The sequence below is a fragment of the Pseudorasbora parva genome, chromosome 1, assembly GCF_024679245.1.
Source record: "Pseudorasbora parva isolate DD20220531a chromosome 1, ASM2467924v1, whole genome shotgun sequence".
NCBI lineage: Eukaryota > Metazoa > Chordata > Actinopteri > Cypriniformes > Gobionidae > Pseudorasbora > Pseudorasbora parva.
In genome coordinates, this window is record NC_090172.1 from 3,697,269 (window position 1) to 3,717,704 (window position 20,436).

The 20,436-nt window shown below is 39.7% G+C and overlaps 2 protein-coding genes across 2 annotated transcripts in view; one reads left to right on the forward strand and one right to left on the reverse strand.

The window, feature by feature from the left end:
- Positions 1 to 2,407: 2,407 nt before the first annotated feature.
- Positions 2,408 to 3,831, reverse strand: rxfp3.3a2 (relaxin family peptide receptor 3.3a2). Its single transcript, XM_067448253.1, has one exon. The coding sequence runs from the start codon at positions 3,631 to 3,633 to the stop codon at positions 2,500 to 2,502; it is 1,134 nt and encodes a 377-aa protein (XP_067304354.1). The 5' UTR covers positions 3,634 to 3,831; the 3' UTR covers positions 2,408 to 2,499.
- Positions 3,832 to 10,747: 6,916 nt separating this feature from the next.
- LOC137091355 (A disintegrin and metalloproteinase with thrombospondin motifs 7) overlaps positions 10,748 to 20,436 on the forward strand; it is a 113,749-nt gene continuing 104,060 nt past the window's right edge. Inside the window, exons 1-2 of the mRNA XM_067455724.1 lie at positions 10,748 to 11,216; positions 17,846 to 18,213. Coding sequence (XP_067311825.1) covers positions 11,102 to 11,216; positions 17,846 to 18,213 — 483 coding nt within the window. The 5' untranslated portion in view covers positions 10,748 to 11,101. The remainder of the gene's footprint in view (positions 11,217 to 17,845; positions 18,214 to 20,436) is intronic.

The window sequence follows — 20,436 nt, forward strand, 5'->3', positions numbered from 1 at the left end:
GTGACCCTTAACCCTGACGTATCCTTGGGGATGTTTTCATCCACTATGGGGTGTTTTTGAGTCTTAATTTGCCCATAACTTTCTCTGTTTCAGCAAATGGAATGATTTTTGGTGACAAATCTTATTTTTACACATATTTTGGGAAAATGCTTTGGGAAATTTTCACAAACTCAATGATGCACTGTGGGCAAATTCACTACCCTTTCATTACCCTCGTGCCTGAAAACAGCCACTAAATTAAACTGCTATAAAAATGTAACAGATAAATATTTGTTTCCAATTTTTCTGCATAAATCTATTAATCAACCTCAGTCCTGATCAAAATACTAAATGTTTAAAAAAAAAAGAAATCAAGATTTTAACTCTTTAATTGCCAATTTCATAAATGATGTCATTGATTTTGGGGGGAAAAAACACACAAAATGACTTTTTCACCCAATTATTTTCAATATAAAATGTAATTGTGGACTGGATTTTTTTCCCCTTTTATCTCGGTCTTTGACATGTCAAAGATTAGAAAAAAAACATTGGCTTTGATGCATTGTTAGTTTTTGTGCAGCATCAGATTTTAATTTTTTCTCTTATAATGGAAGTCAATAAGGCAAAAACAGCCACGAGGAGTAAATGAGGGAGAAAAAAATAAAATCTGATGCTGCATTCTGTGTGTGTTTTTTCCCCCCAAATTAATGACATCATTTATAAAATCAGCAATTAAAGAGTTAAAATCCTGATTTTTTTTTTTTAATTTACATTTAGTAGTTTTGATCAGGACTGAGGGTGATTAATAGATTTATGCAACAAAAAAAAAATAGAAAGAAATATTTATCTGTTACATTTTTACAGCAGTTTAATTTAGTGGCTGTTTCCAGCCAAGAGGGTAATGAAAGGGTAGTGAATTGGAACACAAAAAAATTCTGAGTAGAAAACAACCCAATGTTGGGTCAAATATGGACTAACCCAGCAGTTGGGTTGTTTTAACCCATCGATTGGGTTGTCTTAAGCAAATATTTAACCCAACCACAGGATTAAAACAACCCAATCACTGGGTTAAAACAAGCCAATTGCTGGGTTAGTCCATATTTGACCCAACATTGGGTTAAAACAACCCAGCATTTTTTAGAGTGAAGGATGCACAAGGGTTAAAGGCGAAAGTATACTTCACTTTTTACGTATATATGCGAGGGTCAGTGCTCGTGATGCAAATTTCATCATCAGAAGAGTACGTGCGTAGGCCCTACTGTATGTACGCACACTGCCGGATTTTCGCACATGTGCATTTAATTTTAATATGCAGTATTTACATGGATTGTAACCCAACGGCAACCTACTGCGGTCTCTCTTGAATCCAACACAGAAGTGACTTAAACTGCAGTTCATCGACTGCCCGCTAGAGACAGGCTCCAAAAGAGAGTCAAATCTATATCTCCGCCATATTAAACTGCCCAAATTTACAGCAGAAAAAAAACATGTTGACAGTCTGGCACAAAAAGTGATTTTGGTCAATACGGCTAATTTTGGCCTTCATGATAACTTGTAAGGGGGGTGAATTTTTTTTTATTATAAATCATCTGTTTAAATTATATTAATCCTTAAAGTTCTGCATAAATAAGGGCGTGGCCACTTGAGTGACAGGTGGATTGCCACTATGGTTGAGCTAGGTGGGCGTGGCTTCAGCACCTTAGCTCCACCCACATCCCACCGCTTTGCCCATTTTCAGTTATCTGGGAGTGACATGCTGCTAAGATGGCGACGGCCCACTTTAGGCTTCAAAAATGCTCATCGGAAACCTACGAGTGACGTTACGGACATTACATCCATATTTTTTTTCAAGTCTATAATTGTAACTCGTGGCGAGAGATAGCTCAAAACTGTGCATGCGTCGAAAGAAGTATACTTTGCAAGGCTGTGCGTTAAACCGTGCACACACTCGCGTAAAAAAATACTTTGCGCTTAAAGGGTTAGTTCACCCAAAAATGAAATTGATGTCATTAACTCCTCCCTAATGTCGTTCCACACCCGCCTCCGTTCATCTTCACACACAGTTTAAGATATTTTATATTTAGTCCGAGAGCGTATGCATGCTATACTGTCCATGTCCAGAAAGGGTATAAAAACATCATCAAAGTAAATACATATTGGTCCAAAAATAACAAAAACTACAACTTTATTCAGCATTGTCTTCTCTTCCGGGTTTGTTTTCAATCTCAAATAAAGATTCGAACGGTTATAAATCAGTGTATTGATTCATGATTCGGATCGCCAATGTCACGTATGTTTTCGATGCTTATCTTAAACTGTGTGTGAAGATGAACGGAGGTCTTACGGGTGGGGAACGACATTAGGGTGAGGAGTTAATGACATCAATTTCATTTTTGGGTGAACTAACCCTTTAAGCCGGTAGGTTTAACTCAAACATTCAGCAAACACATTTAAAACTGTTCAAGTGAGTCATTCATTGTTCTTTATGGTTCATCAGAAATCAGTCCCGTGTGAATATTGTCAGCATGTGCTCTGCTGTCCGGACTGTTGGCCACGTTGTGCGTCAATCACGTTCAAATGAATCCCAGCATGTGCGTCATCGTGCGTTCGATTCCCGCCACTGCATCCGTGTAGCTTCCCAGCGTTAGAAACAACAGGTGACGAGACGCGCCAAAATAAACTATGTAACATTTTTCTAAACTCCCGCCGCATTAAACAATACAACACTGGGTTTAAACAACTATTGGTGTGTGCGAGACAAACAGTCACGGGGAACACGTAAGTATGCACCATATAATATGATTTGTCCCAGTGCACCGCGTTGAGCTTCACTAACACTCCCCACAGTGTGATTGCATGATTGGGCATCCAGCAGATGAAGAAGGAGAGCACCACCACCGTTACAGACTTTGCGACTTTAGAGCGTCGTCTTTGATGGTTATTAACGCCTCTCTTTCGGACGAACCTCAGGAGTAAAAGATAACACACTGAGAGGATGAACATGGGCATGATAAACGCGATGATAAGTTTCTGAAGGTGATACAAGGCAAGCCAATCGTGGCCATCCGGAAACTTAAGGAGGCAGAGTTTTTCACCTGCCACAACTGTCACGGTGGAGAATATAGAAGTTGGGGCTGTTGCTACAGTCGCCAGGATCCACAGCACAGCGCAGATCCACTTCACAGACAAACACTTCTTTCGGGAAGAGAGCTTTAGGGCGGACGCGACCGACCAGTAGCGCGTAATGCTCATCGCAGTGAGAAAAAAGACGCTCGCGTACATGTTCATCACAGTGATTGATAAAATGATCTTGCACATGGCGTTTCCAAACGGCCAGCTGAAATCCAACGCCGTATCTACTGCCCAGAAAGGCAAGGTCAGAACGAACTGAAAGTCTGTGACAGCCAAGTTGATGACAAAGAAATTAATGATGGACTTCTTGCGTCCTTGTCTTATCTTCATCAGGAAAAACACCAGTAGATTTCCGATCAAACCCACGGCGCACACCGCGGAGTAAACCACCGAGATGATGATCCTCAGGACGAGGCTTCCGTCGGCGCTCACGTCGATGTCCTCCAGGCTGCTGAACTTATGCAGACCTGTCAAACTCCTGTTTAAAGTCCCCCATCCGCTGCGGTTCAGAAGCTCTCCCATTATGCTCCAACAGGTGCCTGGTGCACAGTCGCATATCACTCAGACTGAAGTTGCTTCGCACAAAAACAGAAACGTTTATATCTCTGCAGTGTGTGTTTTGTACCTGACAGAGCGCGCACTGGATAGCGCCACTGACCGCGCGCTTGACGTCACGTCATGATAACGCATCTGAAATATATTGAAGGGAGGATGAGTAAATAACACGAGATGACACTGAAATAAAGTATGTGGTATGCATCATAATTCAGTGTAAAATTATTTAATGTTCATGTATTTTGTTATGTTAATGTTTGCCTTCCAGTTCCTGATGACAGCTCACACTACTCCTAGAGTCAACAACGTCTTATCATATATCATCTTAACCTTCTGCAATTTACAATACTGGAATTACTTCATAAAGTGGCATATGTTTGCCTGCTGTTGAGTCCACAAGAGGGGGCACTTTCTAAGTCAGCTTGCATTTTGAGGGCTTGCATAATACATACACGTTCATTAGTTTTTTATAACTCAACAATAAACAATAATTTAATAGGTGTTAGAGGGATAATTCACCCCAAAATTTGAATTCTATCATTATCAACTTCATCTATGATTATATGACTTTATTTCTTCTATAGAACATAAAATAAAAGTTATTGTTTTCCATGTCTAAGTGGAGATAAACAAAAAGACTGATAATAATAATAAAAGTAGATAATAAAAAAAAATCATAAGGACAACCTTTGAAGTTGGCTTGAGAAAGCCTGACAAGAACATTTTCAGTTTGAAGTTAAGTCGTTTACAGTTTAAATGTTTTGAATGCATTTGAAAAAAACATAATATGGTGTTAGTTATGGTTTGAAGCATGGTAGCTGGTCATGAGCTGGTTTAAACTGGTCATGAGCTGGTTTAAGCTGGTCAAGTTCTGGTCCTAAACTGATCCTAAGAAACTAGCTCCAGCTCATGACCAGCTAAGGACCATCTTAAACCAGCTAAGGACCAACTTACACCAGCTCATCACCAGCTAAGGATCAGTTTAAACCAGATCATGACCAACTTAAACCAGCTCATGACCAGCTAAGGACCAGTTTAAACCCGATCATGACCAATTTAAACCAGCTCATGACCATGCAGCTAAGGACCAGTTTAAACCACATCATGACCAGCTTAAACCAGATCATGATCAGATAAGGACCAGTTTAAACCACATCATGACCAGCTTAAACCAGATCATGATCAGATAAGGACCAGTTTAAACTCGTTCATGACCAGCTAAGGACTAGTTTAAACCAGCTCATGACCAGCTAAGGACTAGTGTAAACCAGCTCATGACCAGCTAAGGACCAGTTTAAACCAGCTCATGACCAGCTAAGGACCTGTTTAAACCAGCTCATCACCAGCTAAAGACTAGTTTAAACCAGCTCATGACCAGCTAAGGACCAGTTTAAACCAGCTCATGACCAGCTAAGGACTAGTTTAAACCAGCTCATGACCAGCTAAGGACTAGTTTAAACCAGCTCATGACCAGCTAAGGACTAGTTTAAACCAGCTCATGACCAACTAAGGACCAGTTTAAACCAGCTCATGACCAGCTAAGGACTAGTTTAAACCAGCTCATGACCAACTAAGGACCAGTTTAAACCAGCTCATGACCAGCTAAGGACTAGTTTAAACCAGCTTATGACCAGCTAAGGACTAGTTTAAACCAGCTCATGACCAGCTAAGGACTAATTTAAACCAGCTCATGACCAGCTAAGGACTAGTTTAAACCAGCTCATGACCAGCTAAGGACTAGTTTAAACCAGCTCATGACCAGATAAGGACTAGTTTAAACCAGCTCATGACCAGCTAAGGACTAGTTTAAACCAGCTCATGACCAGCTAAGGACTAGTTTAAACCAGCTCATGACCAGCTAAGGACCAGTTTAAACCAGTTCATGACCAACTAAGGACCAGTTTAAACCAGCTATGGACCAGTTTAAACCAGTTCATGACCAACTAAGGACCAGTTTAAACCAGCTCATGACCAGCTAAGGACCAGTTTAAACCAGATCATGACCAGCTAAGGACCAGTTTAAACCAGATCATGACCAACTTAAACCAGCTCATGACCAGCATAAAACCAGATGATGACCAGCTAAGGACCAGTTTAAACCAGATCATGACCAGCTTAAACCAGCTATAAGGACCAGTTTAACCCAGATCACGACCAGCTTAAGCCAGCTCCAGCTAAGAACCAGTTTAAACCAGATCATGACCTGTTAAGGACCTGCTCAAACCAGATTATGACCATCTTAAACCAGTTTATGACCAGCTACCATGCTTTATAACATACCCAACCAGCATATGCTGTTTTTAAAACAATATACAGTCTATCAGAAAACAGTTAGCATTTTGCTAGCATGATTAATGCTGCATGCATGTGCTATCAGATTTATAGTAAATACTAGTTACATAGTTAAAAAATTGGACATGAACGCTCTCTGAAGTCAAAATCTGAATTCGATGAGCTTGTAATCACGACTTCAGAGGTGGGAAGTGGGAAATTTCCGATAGCATGTCGTTAACATGTTTTAACAAGTTAACAAGATTTAACACATTGCTAGCATGATTGAACAGAAAGATAGCATTTTGCTAAAATGATTTAAAGCCCCACTTGGCTACTTTTGCTCTCGGGGTCCTCCTACAGTTTGGAAAAAATAATGTCCTCAACTACTGTCGTAAGCTCTGTCATCCTACAACAGGGGATGCCATCGCGCGTGCATTTGTTGACATGACAACCCTGATAGCCCTGAACTAGTGATGCGCGGGTCGTCTCATAACCCGCGGACCCCGTATGTCTATTTAATGGTCGCGGGTGCGCGGCGTGTTGTAAAAATATATACAGTGGTGAGGTGCGGGCCAAATAACATCATAAAAGCGTCCCGCGGGTCGGTGCAGCACTAACAGTTCCCCTGAACACTGCAAGAGGAGTTCAGAGTTCTTCTGGCGGCGCGTGTGAAATGTCTTCATCCCAGGTAACGTTACAGTCAGTGGCATATGTTTCAGCATGTCATATGAATATAATTTCATGGGTTTTATTTTTTTCAAACGCCAAATAATCACGATGCTCACGTTTACAAGCCAGCGTCATTATAGTAGTCTATTGGTTACCGTTTTACAGAATCTATATGATACTTCAGTTCAATGTTTGAGTGGCTCACCGTAACAAGCAGGACAGCATCGGTCGGGCACGCCTCCTTCAGCTCACGCCGACGAGCAAACGCTGGTCACATGTTGATCCTCGTCCTGCCTTTAATCCCATCACTTTTTCGTTTCCTCTTATTGCTTTCCTCCAACAAAACCTTTTCTTTCTTATTTGTCTCTGCTGCTTCGGACATGACTATATTATCCGACGAACAAAGTTGGGCTCGCACGTCCGAATGTAAGGAAGTGTGTGTGTTGGTGGAAGTGACGTATATGCCGTAAAGCAGTCGAATTTTGTAGTTCTTTTCTTTTTCTCGGGGTTACTACCCGAAACCCGAAGTTTAAAAGTACGATTAAAAACGATACAGACCCCATCAGGCTATGGCAGACGTGTCATTCAACCTATTGTAAGTCGATTTATCATCACAAGAGTCTTAAAAAATATATTATGAAGGTTGAAAAGTTACCTAGTGCTGCTTTAACACATTGCTAATGTTCCACTATGATTCAACGTGTTAACATGATTTAACACATTGCTAACATGTTGCAAGCATGATTAGCATGTTGATAACATGATTTAACATGCTACGTTTCAGCATGGTTTTAACATTATGCAACGTCTTGTTAACATGATTCCCCAGGTTGCTGGCATGATTTAACACATTGATAACAAGATCACATTGCTAGCATGTTTTGCTGGCATTATTTAACATGTTGCTAACATGATTTGGTAGCATAATTAAACGTATTTTTCAGATGTGTTAATGCGTCTGCTGAAATTTGAGGGAGAATGGCTAAATAACAAGGTGGCACTAAAAAGTATGTGGTATGCATCATAATGCAGTCAAATGGTTTAATTCAAATTTTCTGTTATGTTTGTGTATTTTGTTTGCTTTCCAGTTCCTGATAGCTCACATTACTCCTAGAGTCAATACAGTCTTATCTTATCTTATCATATCACCTGAACCTTCTGCAATCTACAAAACTGTAGATGGGAAGGACTTCATAAAGTGGCATGAAATATGTTTGCTTGCTGTTGTGTCCACTAGAGGGGGCACTTGATAGACACTCATACACCAGCAGCTCAGTTTACTTTCTAAATGAGACGGGTAGCTGCAGCTTGGAGTAATCAAATGGACACAGCGATCCCATAGACTTCAACGGTGAATTGTGAAGTCAATTAGAAGCACTCACTTTCTGATGGCTGAGCGAACTGCGCAGGCTCAGACTGAGCTTGAGGACGTAGATGTGACGTGAGCAACCTGTCGGACAGCTGTAGGTCTTCTAGTAGGTGTGGAAAGTGAAATCTGAATCACGTTGTTTAAATGTTTTGTCCCGTTGCTTTTCGCTCACTATGGGCTTCTCCCCATTCTTCTCCCTTGTCTTTATCTGACTTTATGTCTCCACGCCCCCCAGACTGCCTCATAGACAGTAAAAGATTGCTTCTGAGCGTCTCCTCCTGTCTATACTGTAATTTCTCTACTGTGCGACAGAGTCGCGTTGGTTATGACGCAATCGTTAGCCTATTTTTACAAAAGCAGCTTCTACGGGGCGATAGTGTAAGATACAAGGTAATGGAGCCTTTTATGCATTGTCGTGTTTCTTTATAAATAAACAATGGACAAACTGAGTCTTTAAACGTCTCAGATGTAAAGTTATTCATTGTCAAAGTGACGCAAAAATGAATGGGAGTCAATGGGATGCTAACAGCAAGTGATGGCTTGGTTAGCAATGGCCGCCCCTATGGGTGGAACGCTTTCCGAGTGCTAGGGTGCATCTCAATCAGCTCCCTAGTTCAGTAGTCAGGGCACTGATCAGGGTGCCAGTCCATTGATTCATGTCCTAATCAGTGCCCTGACTACTGAACTAGGGAGCTGATTGAGACCCACGCCTAGATTACCCCCTTGGGGGAGTAATGGGCATTAGGGCTGTGCGATATTGAAGAAAAATGCGATATGCAATATCTTGTTGAATAATGCGATAAGCGATACGATATTGCTATTAGTGTGTAGAATCTATTTAAATTATATTAAAATAATGATTTATATTTTTGTGTTTCACATTCTTTCTGGGATAAGCATCGCTACAACTTCTAAAAGTGACCAGCCGTGTTTTAGCAAACATTTATGCCACAAATCGTTCAAGTTTCTGTGTATGTCAGATAGCGCAAGACTGCAAGTTAATGTTTTTTTGTGTGTGCAAATTATTGGGTTTAATAACTCTTTTTAACGTCAAGAAAGTCCCATCAGTAACAGTCGTATGCCCAGTCCATTCTCTGCTATATGCATCGACCTAAAACATACCCTTTTCACAATGTTGAAGTAGCCTATTAAAATTTCGATAATTTCGATATATTGCACAACCCTAATGGGCATGGCAAGTGCTATGGGGCGTGGCGAGAGGTTTCTCATTGGTCAAAGGAGCTTCCTCTTGGCAACTGCGTTGGCCAATCAGCAGTAGCCATAGTTACTATAGTATGAATCAGTGAAGGAATGAGTTTTGACTTACAACACAAGCCTTTGATGACAAATTAAATCGACATTTCAAAAAAATTATTGTAAAAATGACTGCTGAATACTTTTTTTTTTAAATGTTTGTTTTGCTTTATTGATTAATGTCACTTAAAAGAAGTTTATTAAACCGGTTTTACTTCATTTTATAATTATATGGTGAGTGTTTGATCAAACATACATACATACATATATATATATACTGTAAATGTTTTTGCTGTAGACATATATATATATATATATGTCTACAGCAAAAACATTTACAGTACCATTATTATAAAATAACACTTTTAGTTTGTATGTACTTTAAATGAAAGTACAAAATTAGTATGACTTTAATAGTGTCAGGAGACGTGCACTCTGGTTACTTATGAATGGGAGAAAGTTCAATATGGCGAATAAGCCCCGCCTTCTAAAGGAAAGAGCCAATTGTTGATTAGTAAAATCAAGCATCACTGCAGCTGCCATTAGAATCTCCGGTTGCTATAGAAACAGGCAGTGTTCTGGATTGCATGGACATTCGTTTTTTTTCCAGGCTGAAAATGTCATAATTGTTGATATTTCATTGGTGATTATCAATATGAAATTAAATCGTAAGTTTGGCAAACAGTTTTGGAGAATTTGATGTTTCCCCATTCAAATGTGTCCCCATTCGAATTTGATATTTCCCCATTCCGCCTTCTTTCCCGAGAGGCGTTTCTAAGATGGCCGTCGAGTGAAATTTTTGAGGAGCTTCCATTTCCAATGCGCTACTTTTTTTCCCCCCCTCATCCATTTTGAAACAAAACTTTTTATTCTTAACTATTATTCATTTATAGGCTTTATATTTTTATTAAGTTTCATGTTTTTTTGTACTTCGTTATAAAGACTATTTAGGTCAATACTTTATCAAGCAATATTCAAACGTGTACATGCAGCTATTATTTTTACGATTAACTTGTATTAGATTGTAAACTTTTATTTTACAATAAAGTTAAACCGAAAAATATTGTGTCGAAATGTGCAAAAAATTATAGATAATTGCCATTTCCATCCGCTGTATCGCTAAACATTTTGATGCGCTAAAACTTTATTTCGCAAAAAAATCCTTGGATTGAGACTTCTTCTGTGGAACATAAAATAAGTTATTTATTTTCCATGTCCAAATGGATAAACCAAATATGCTAAAACAACAACAATAATAATCTTCAATTATAGGACTTTATTTCATTGATGGATTGCATTATAGAAGGACTTGAAATGATGACAAATGATAAAAACTCAACGATTGTGACCAGGCAGCGACGCAACGGCCAACCGACGCGTTCATAAACAAATCAATAAAACTGACGTAACGCGTCCTGTTCCTTTACTTTATTCAGTGAAAAATGGTAAAATGTTGTTTGAGCAGATGAGAGTCCAAACAAAAGACTAGAACGGGTTCAGTTTGACACACTGAACACAAAGGAGCCCTCCTCCTACAAGAGGGCGGAACTATGAGAAAGTTTTACTGAAACTCAGTCAGTTCGCTGCTCTCTCGGCATCAGCAACTGCAGACGTCCCAGATGAATTAACGGAGTCCAGAATCGCCCATGCATCGGATTCACATACTTTATCATGCTGCATTATTTGCTTCGGACTGATGATGAGCATTGCAGAGCTCTGGCATAATAAATACTGTGCCGTTCTTTTGTGTCATGGGTCCAAACCACCGATGCATTAGGCTGAGGCAAAAGTTACTGTTCAAGCTATCTCCATATAAATGGACTGTAGATGTACCAGGAGTGATCTGCCTTCTTCTCTGTGCAGTTTGACATGATGGTTCCGCTAGACTGCGGTTTTAAAGTTTTGGGACCAGCAAGTTTTTCTCTCTTTGCGATAACAGCTGGACTTCTGTCCACAACAACCAGCGGATATAATCAAGACACAGGTGAGTGGGTTGAGCTTGTGTCTCATTACAGTCCCACGCCGTGATTTTCAGCATTTTTTTTATCTCATTGTCAGTTGATAGGGTTTGAATAGGCTACAGTGCCCACAAAAAGTATTTTGGACACTTTGCCATTTGAAATATTTCATAAAAAGTTTGCTTTATTATTAAAAAAACAACAACATATAGGCTGTTTATTAAAGAAACACTATGTACATTTTTGTGTACAATTGACAGAATTTAAATACATTCCATTCAGCATCAGTTAGCTCTTCCAAAATGTGTTTTTGTCTTACCCTGATTCACTATGGTTTATATTTTAGACATGTAGGGATGGTTTTCGAGGGAAATTGCACTAGCTCGTGCATGTCGTCATACTCGTTGCCCCGCCTACTTTGATGCGTGTCTGATGTGGGAGGGGCTTAAATTAGACCAGCCACACTGCAAGCTTGGCGTTTTCTATAGGTGCAGATTCGCTTGTCCGTGCAGCACTTCTGTCGCGCCACACTCTTTATTCCTATGGGTGACGTCAAGTAACGCGCCGGCAAAGTTTGAAAAAATGCTGCGCATCAAAAAAGCTGACCGATTCCCATCTTTATGCAAATGAATCCGTTGAACGTGATGTGACTATCAAATAGAAGTAGAGCACATGGAGACTGGGGGAAGTCTCTCGCGGGTCCTTTGATTTTCATTCCCCGCTGGCTCAAAAGCACGGCCATAGCAGTAAACTTGAGGAACGCCCATCAACCATAGACTGTATAAAAATATAGACGTAGTGTCCGTAACGTCACCCATAGGATTCCGATAAGCCGTTCTGAAGCTTAAAGTAGGGGCGAGCTGGGCGTTGCCATCTTGTGAGCGAGTCATCGCGTGTCACTCCCGGATAACAGAAAATGGGCAAAAAGGCGGGATGTGGGCGGAGCTTAGATGACGCAATGACTAGAGACGGTGAATAAATGGCTATCCACCTGTAACCACGCCCTTAATTATGCAGAACTTTAAGGCTTTACATAACGTAAACGTATGAGTTATAAAAAAATTCACCCCCCTCACAGTTGTCATGAAGGGCAAAATTAGCCGTATAGGCAAAAACCACAATTTGTACCAGACTGTAAACATGTTTTTTTTCTGCTGTAATGTTGGGCATTTTAACATGGGGCTCAATGAGATTCTGCTCCCTTCTGGAGCCTGCCTCTAGTGGCCAGTTGAGGAATTGCAGTTTACAATACTTCCGTATTGGCTTCAAGAGAGATCGCGGGAAGTTGCTGCTTGCCATCAAAGTACACATGAGGGGAAACAACACAACACCACACTTCAGTCGTGTCGCGAAAGTGGATCTCTACGGTCAGTCTTTGCATACCGGAAACGTTTATTAATATGTATTCGTGTCAAAATGACATAAACATATTTTCCTATTCTATTTTGCCTGTAAACGCTTCCAACACGCGTGTGTGTCGCGTGAAAAATAGGCATTGGTTCTATTCTCTAGCATGCATGCGTTTTCGACGCGGCTCGACCTGCACGTCATACTGACAGTGTGCAAGCTCCAACCTGTTAACATGGGAGCCGAAATAAAAACGGACACGCCACGCAGCCGAGATGCTCACGCCACGCTTGCAATGTGTCGCTGGCCATATTTGTCACAATGGACGAGAAAGTTTGACATGGAGCCGCTAAATGTCCAACCTCCGGAGAATCGGCCGTTTTAAACAAACGCCGAACAGAGGAGTCTGCTGGGGAAAAGAGAATGCGACAGAGCTTGTGATAAAACAAGAATCAACATCGGCTTGGCTCTTCGGAGATGGCGAGGACTGAGGGATTTGAAATTTCGTAAAAGCAAAGCTTTAAATTGCCATATGTAGGTCTGTAACAGAGTTCATTGTAAAGCGTTAATTATTGTGAAGGGTAATTTTTATTATGGTTGTTGTAGCGCTGTGCTAGAAATTTAATCTCCGAAGCCTAGTAGTGAATGTTTTATGAGCAATAGGATTATAATATTCATCTGCACAGTCACACTGAGCCGATCAAGTGCATACAAAATGCTCCACTCAAAATGATCCACTTCCTCAAAATGCATGCAGTTTTTTTTAACCGCTAGAGAATAAAATTATTCCCTAAAATTTTAATAGGAAATTTTTCCCTATAAAAATTAGGTTTTTGCACATTATTGTTGTTTATAAAAGTTAATTTTATCTGTATATCAGTTCAAGCTCAGCGCTTCAATGTTAAATTTCCAATAAACAAACTGTAATTTTATGATTAAATTAACTTTATGATAAATTTTCCTCCAGCGCCACCAAATCAAGTGCTCTCAAATGTCTGGAGCCCTGAAATAAATAATAAATATTTGGAGCTGTCTGTAATAAAAAATAATTGTGATTTAGTGCTTGTGTGAATAGTTATATTAAAGTGTAAGGTAAAAGGATACTGTAATGTGAATTGTTTCTAAATATCAGTGTCATACCACTGTTCTCTCAGAGGCGTTTGTGTGGTTTTGAGTTATGTTTGCCCTGATGAAGCAACTCCCATTTCGTGCAGGACACTTAAGGGGTAATGCTATTTCCCTCTGCTTCCACAATCATGTAGGTCAAAGCAACAAAGCCAAGTCATATAACAAAGACTGTGTAAATGTCTTTCTAGAGAAATGTAGAAATATGGAGAATGCAGTAATGAGTAGAAGTTGCAGAAATGCTATAAATCTTTCTATAAGCATTATTTCTGGTCTGTTGTTTGAACGGAATGACAGACATCTGCTTTCTGTTATTATGATAATTCATGGATTTGTTTCATTATTAGACAATGACAAATTGTGAATAGCATAACACTTTACTATTAAGTTGTTTGTAAAATGCAATCTATATACAGTATACTTTTACATTTTATGAATAAAAGAGTAAATGGTGCCTGCTGATCCATGCAAAACTTCAAGCAGTTCTAAGTGATTTCCAGGGCATTTTTTATCTGATTTCTAAGATGTTCAAAGGGGTTGTTAGCTAGATTTCTAGGTTGATAGCATGATCTTGGTGGTAACTTTTTTACTTACAGAACCCATCTCTGTGATATTCTAGGGCTGGTTACACCAGCTGTTAGTTATAACGTAAATGAGCACTTAGTTTATGCACTATACTAAATATTTGAGTTTTGTACTCATTGAACTTAGTTGAAGCATAACCGTATGTATAAACTAAATATTTACGGAAGCCTCCAAACTGCAGTAATGGCTGGAATAATGAGCTCATGTTTTGCCTGACAGATATTAATCCTTCAGTTCTATTACATTTGAGAGAAATGAATGTGAATACCAGTGTTGGGCAAGCTACTTGGAAAATGTAGTGAGCTAAGCTACCAGTTGCTCTACATTAAATTACGCTTCACTACACTGAAGATACCCCCCTGGGAAATGTAGCAAGCTAAGCTACAGCAACTTAACAAAAGTAGTTTACTACATCTAGCCTACTTTTTATTTATTTAATTTTATATTGAACCAACGTTATTCCAATAATTCTATTTCAGTGATCAATAAAAGTCAAGCATATAGACATGCATTTTTTTTTTTTTTGTTATTTAAAAACTGTCCTAAATCAAGTCGGCAACAAAAACATATGATCCATAAAATTAACAAAATCAGGTGTCGAGAGTGTGTGTTTGCATTTATGCTCAATTTAGACTTGGGTACTTTTGCAGGACAAACTGTAAGTCAATTTACAACTCAACTTGTATAAAAAAAAGTCAGAAAGTTGCAAAATAATTAAGACCTGCTCCAAACAGCACCAACATGGCAAAAAACAAAACATGTAGCCTAAGTGTGTGTGCCCTTGTTTATATTACATTGTGGGTACCAAATGCCCCCATAAGGATAGTAAAACCTGAGATTACCAACATTGTGGGAACCAGAGCCAGCGGTCCCCACTTTTCAAAAGGATTATAAATCATACAGGATAAGTTTTTTTGAGAAAGTAAAAATGCAGAATGTTTCCTGTGATGGGTAGGTTTAGGGGCAGTGTGTGTGTGTGTGTGTGTGTGGGTAGGTTTAGGGGCAGGGGCAGTGGCAGTGTAAGGGGGTAGAAAATACGGTTTGTACAGTATAAAAACCATTACGCCTATGGAGAGTCCCCACAAATATAGTGAACCAACCAGACGTACGTGTGTGTGCGCATGAGCGTGTGTGTGCGTGATCTATCTCACACACATGAAACAAGTTTCATTCATTCATTCATTCATTCATTCATTCATTCATTCATTCATTCATTCATTCATTCATTCATTCATATCAAGTGGTGGCCAGGCTGGACCCCAATACTTTTAACAAGAGGTGTTTATTCAAGAGACAAAATAGATTATTTTCAAACTTTGCAGTTTCTCTTTTGTCACCGCGCGGATGATGCGCATGCAACAGCGAATTGAGCACTCAGAAAAAAAGTCGACTAGACGCCTATTCGTCTTTACGTGCTCACTGCCAAATGAGTACAGTCCCTGACAAAAGTCTTGTCGCTTGTGTACAAATTGACCTAAAGTGCCGCTGAAATATATTTCTAATCAAGATTTTTTTTACAAGAAATGGCTCATTTTAATCCCACCAGCTTTTGTGATAATGTTTCAGTGAAAAACTAAACTTTCAAAAAGTATTCTAATATTCACAGCTTGGTAAAGCCCATTGAGTCAATTTTTGCAAAGACATAAGTGTTGTCGCCTTGTCATATGAGCTTCCCCTGTGACTAATAATGGATCGATTAGGTCTCAAGTGTGTATAAAAAGAACCCCAGTATGCTAGACCTTCACATCAACTGCAACTAGACCTCTGCAAACATGCCTAAGATTCACCCAGAGACTAAAGTTTTGATTATCAAGAGGCTGAAGACCAGATCCACTGCTGATGTGGCAGACACCTTCAACATGTCTCAGCGTCAAGTACAGAGAATAAAAAAAAGATTTGAAGAGACTGGAGACGTTTTTGACAAGCCCAGGTCAGGTAGACCCCGCAAGACAACTGCTCAAGAGGGCCGTTTGTTGGCTTGAAAATCCAAGGCCAGCCCATTTTCCACTGCAGCAGAGCTCCACAAGACCTGGTCACCTGAAGTCCCTGTGTCAACCAGAACAGTTTGTCGGATTCTGTCTCGAAATGGCCTCCATGGTCGAATCAGTGCCCAGAAGCCAGCACTAAACAAAAGACAATTGAAAAACCGTGTGGCATTTGCCAAGGCCCACAGCTTGCTAAAAGGATGGACGCTGGAAAAGTGGCAGAAGGTGGATTTTTCAGATGAATCTTCTGTTGAATTACACCACAGTCGCCGCAAATATTGCAGGAGACCTACTGGAGCCAGAATGGATCCGAGATTCACCCAGAAAACAGTGAAGTTTGGTGGCGGAAAAATCATGGTCTGGGGTTACATCCAGTATGGGGGTGTGCGAGAGATCTGCAGGGTGGAAGGCAACATCAATAGTCTAAAATACCAAGAAATCTTAGCTACCTCTTATATTCCCAACCATAAAAGAGGCCAAATTCTGCAGCAGGACGGTGCTCCATCGCATACTTCCATCTCCATATCAAAGTTCCTCAAGGCAAAGAAGATCAAGATGCTCCAGGATTGGCCAGCCCAGTCACCAGACATGAACATCATTGAGCATATGGGGGGTAGGATGAAAGAGGACGCATGGAAGACGAAACCAAAGAATATTGATGAACTCTGGGAGGCATGCAAGACTGCTTTCTTAGCTATTCCCGATGACTTCATCAATAAATTGTATGAATCCTTGCCAAACCGCATGGATGCAGTCCTTCAAGCTCATGAAAGTCATACAAGATATTAAATTTGGATCTCACAGCACCACAACTTAATTTGCTGACATATTTTTGTATTTGCAGTAAATTTGTTCAATTTCTGTATAGGCGACAAAACTTTTGTCTTGCCAAAATTTGACCTTTCTGTCTTGATTAAATGATAAATATTTTTTCTGTGAACATTATTTATTTCAGTGCATTAAACATCATTTGGGAGGGTTTTAGCTTTTCATATGAGCTATTTCTAACACCAATTAATTAATTAAAAGTCAGGTTAATATCAGGTATTTCTAGAAAATAGATAAGCGACAAGACTTTTGTCAGGGACTGTACTTTGAAAGGCTCGCGCGCGCATCTGTGCACGTCTGCACGAGGCAGAAAGGAACGTAGAAAGTGAAGTATATCAGCGTTCTTATCATTTGTATTTCCAGTTTCCAACAACGACTTGGTCATCTGACCATTCAGAGCAGAGTAGACCAATCACAACAGACTGGGCCATCTGACCAATCAGAGCAGAGTAGACCAATCACAACGGACTGGGCCATCTGACCAATCAGAGCAGAGTAGACCAATCACAACAGACTGGGCCATCTGACCAATCAGAGCAGAGTAGACCAATCACAACGGACTGGGCCATCTGACCAATCAGAGCAGAGTAGACCAATCTAATTTAAGTAAAACCTCAACAATGGCAGATGCAACCTTACGCAAATTGCAAGATGTGGCTCAGATCACGTCAATTAAATGATATTTTAATCCAATTTGTGGTTTAGCACAAAGTTTAACTATTTAACCATTACACTGCATGTATGTGACAGTTTTTATCTTAATCGTTACCCTGTTGTTTTTGTAGATAGCTCTCTTGATGGACTTCCAAACTATGAAGTTGTTCATCCTACCAGAGTGGACTCATCAGGACATTTTTTGTCCAATCTTGTGTCGCACCGCGTGAGTCGAATTCAGAGGAGAGAGACGGCACAAAACAAAGAAAGCCTGGCCCAGGTTTTCTACCATCTGCAGTATGGTGGGCAGGACCTGCACTTTAACCTTACCCTAAACCCTCAACTACTAGCGCCTGGGTTCCTCACAGAGCGGAGATACGGTGGCCTGCAAGGGTCTACGTTACACGGTCATGGCCACTCGCTCTGCTACTTCCTGGGAGATGTGTGGAGCAGTGCACGGACGACGGGTCAAGCAGCTGTGAGCACCTGCAATGGCCTGGTGAGTCAATAAGCATGTTTGCATTTGGATGTTTCACAGTATGTCCCTACGTAGACTTGTAAAAATTGTTATTAATGATTTGGGGACACTAAAATTATGATCCAAGTTATTCAACTAAATATAGAAATAAAATTAATTAATTAGGTCTTATTTAATTCTATAAACTATAATACTGATCTGCCAACATTGTCGGTAGATGATAAATTAAAATAAGCTGATAACATAATAATAACAATAATAATAATAATAATAGATTTTATTTATAATGCACTTTTCATTCCGAAGAATCTCAAAGTGCAACAAAGGGACAAAATAACAAAAAAATGAATATTAAGTAATACAAACAATCAACCAACCACACACTCTTTTGATTGGCTGTGATTTTTGATAGATTTTGTTACGTCTCGTAGTCAAATCTGGTGGGGACAGACAAATTGCTGTCTGTTAGAAGTTTAGCTTCAACCCCAATTAAACACACCTGAACCAGCTTAAGGTCTTACTAGGCATAACCAGGCAAGTGTGTTGAGGCTAGCTGGAGCTAGACTCTGCAGGACCGTGGCCCTCCAGGAGCAGGATTGGACACCCCGAGGTTAAAGGTTCGAGTTAAGGTTAAAGCAGTGAGTGTTTGGAAGGAATGTTGTTTCAGGCCGGACAAAGGATGTTGATACAAGGGATCCAGAAAAATGTCCTAGTTGGGTAAATCGCATCTTTCCACTCAGACAAAAATCTTACTCTGTTGTTACATGTTCCTTGGTTTTGTGTTTAATGAGTTTTTGGACCTAGCCTATCCTGACCATTCTTTGTATAGACTAATGATAGGAACCGAAAATACACTTCAAAATTAAAGTCCAAAATAGCAAAAACAAGAACCACAAACCAGGGATCATGCAATATTTATATTTTTGATATAAACAGAGAGCAAACTAATTTAAGGTTAGTGACATGACACACAAGACTTGACTACTTATTAGAATGTTTTAATTAGAAAATACATAAATGCAATTAATCTTGAATACATATTTTTTATGATATGCAAATCATTTAATTAAACTGTGGTAGAGGTGTGTGTTGACTAAAAAGTTTCAGGGTGATACAGCTTTCCTGATGATGATAAAAGATTTAAAAAAGCCTTTAAAAGAATGACATTTTGGAAAGAAAAAAGTATCAAGTAGTTTAGTATATATAGCATATATGCTGTACGTATAGATAGATAGATAGATAGATAGATAGATAGATAGATAGATAGATAGATAGATAGATAGATAGATAGATAGATAGATAGATAGATAGATAGATAGATAGATAGATAGATAGATAGATAGATAGATAGATAGATAGATAGATGGGTGGGGGTTGTCGAGGTCAGTAAGCAGAGAGAACAACCATTCACTACCATAGCAGGGAAAAATACTATGGTAGTGAATGGTTGTTCTCTCTGCTTTCTTAGAAACATTCTTCCAAATATTTTAGAAAGAAACTCATACAGGTTTGGAACAACTTGAGGGTGAGTAAAGGATGACAGAATTTTTATTTTTTGGGTGAACTATCCCTTTAAGTTAAACAATGAAAATTAGAAATGTTGCACTAGCAACTAACTGAAATAAAATAAGTTTTTGTTTTGTTTTTCAGTTAAAGCTGCACTATGTCATTTTTCCGTCCGCTAGAGGGCGCCCCTATTTTTTTTTTAAAAAGCGTAGTTTGATGACGCCAAGTTCGAGCGCAGAATCTTGGGACATGTGGTCTTCACCTGATGGTAAAGAATTGGGGTAGGACCCGGGCAGACATCATGTTGATGGATGTGATTATTAACGTTACTGTAGTGTGAAGCAGAGCAGGGCCGAGTGTTGAGGAGCTGAGCGAGGAGCGATTGTTACACAAACACACGCCTCGCGAGCAGCGGGACTTTTATTATGCCACAGTCGCCGGCCTCATTTCCACTTTTCGGATCATGAGTGTGAGGTAACGCAGCTCTGTTTATCAAATTAGACACATCTGAGTGTGTTTAAAATGATGTTCTGACGTTACTCTGTGTGTTTGCTAAGCAGCTGCTGTGACTCTTTTTCACACTGCTAAGAGTAAAGCGCTTCTGCAGAATAAACCGGGGGTAACACAGATGTGACGCAATTGACAGGCGACTCCCTCAGACATCCTGGTTCTTTGGTTAAAATAGCAATTTTCTCACAATTTACAAATAGTTGGAAACATTTGGGATATTGTAAAAAC

Coding starts and splice junctions, on each gene's coding strand:
- rxfp3.3a2 (XM_067448253.1), bottom strand. CDS start 3,633: ATGGGAGAGCTTCTGAACCGCAGCGGATGGGGGACTTTAAACAGGAGT.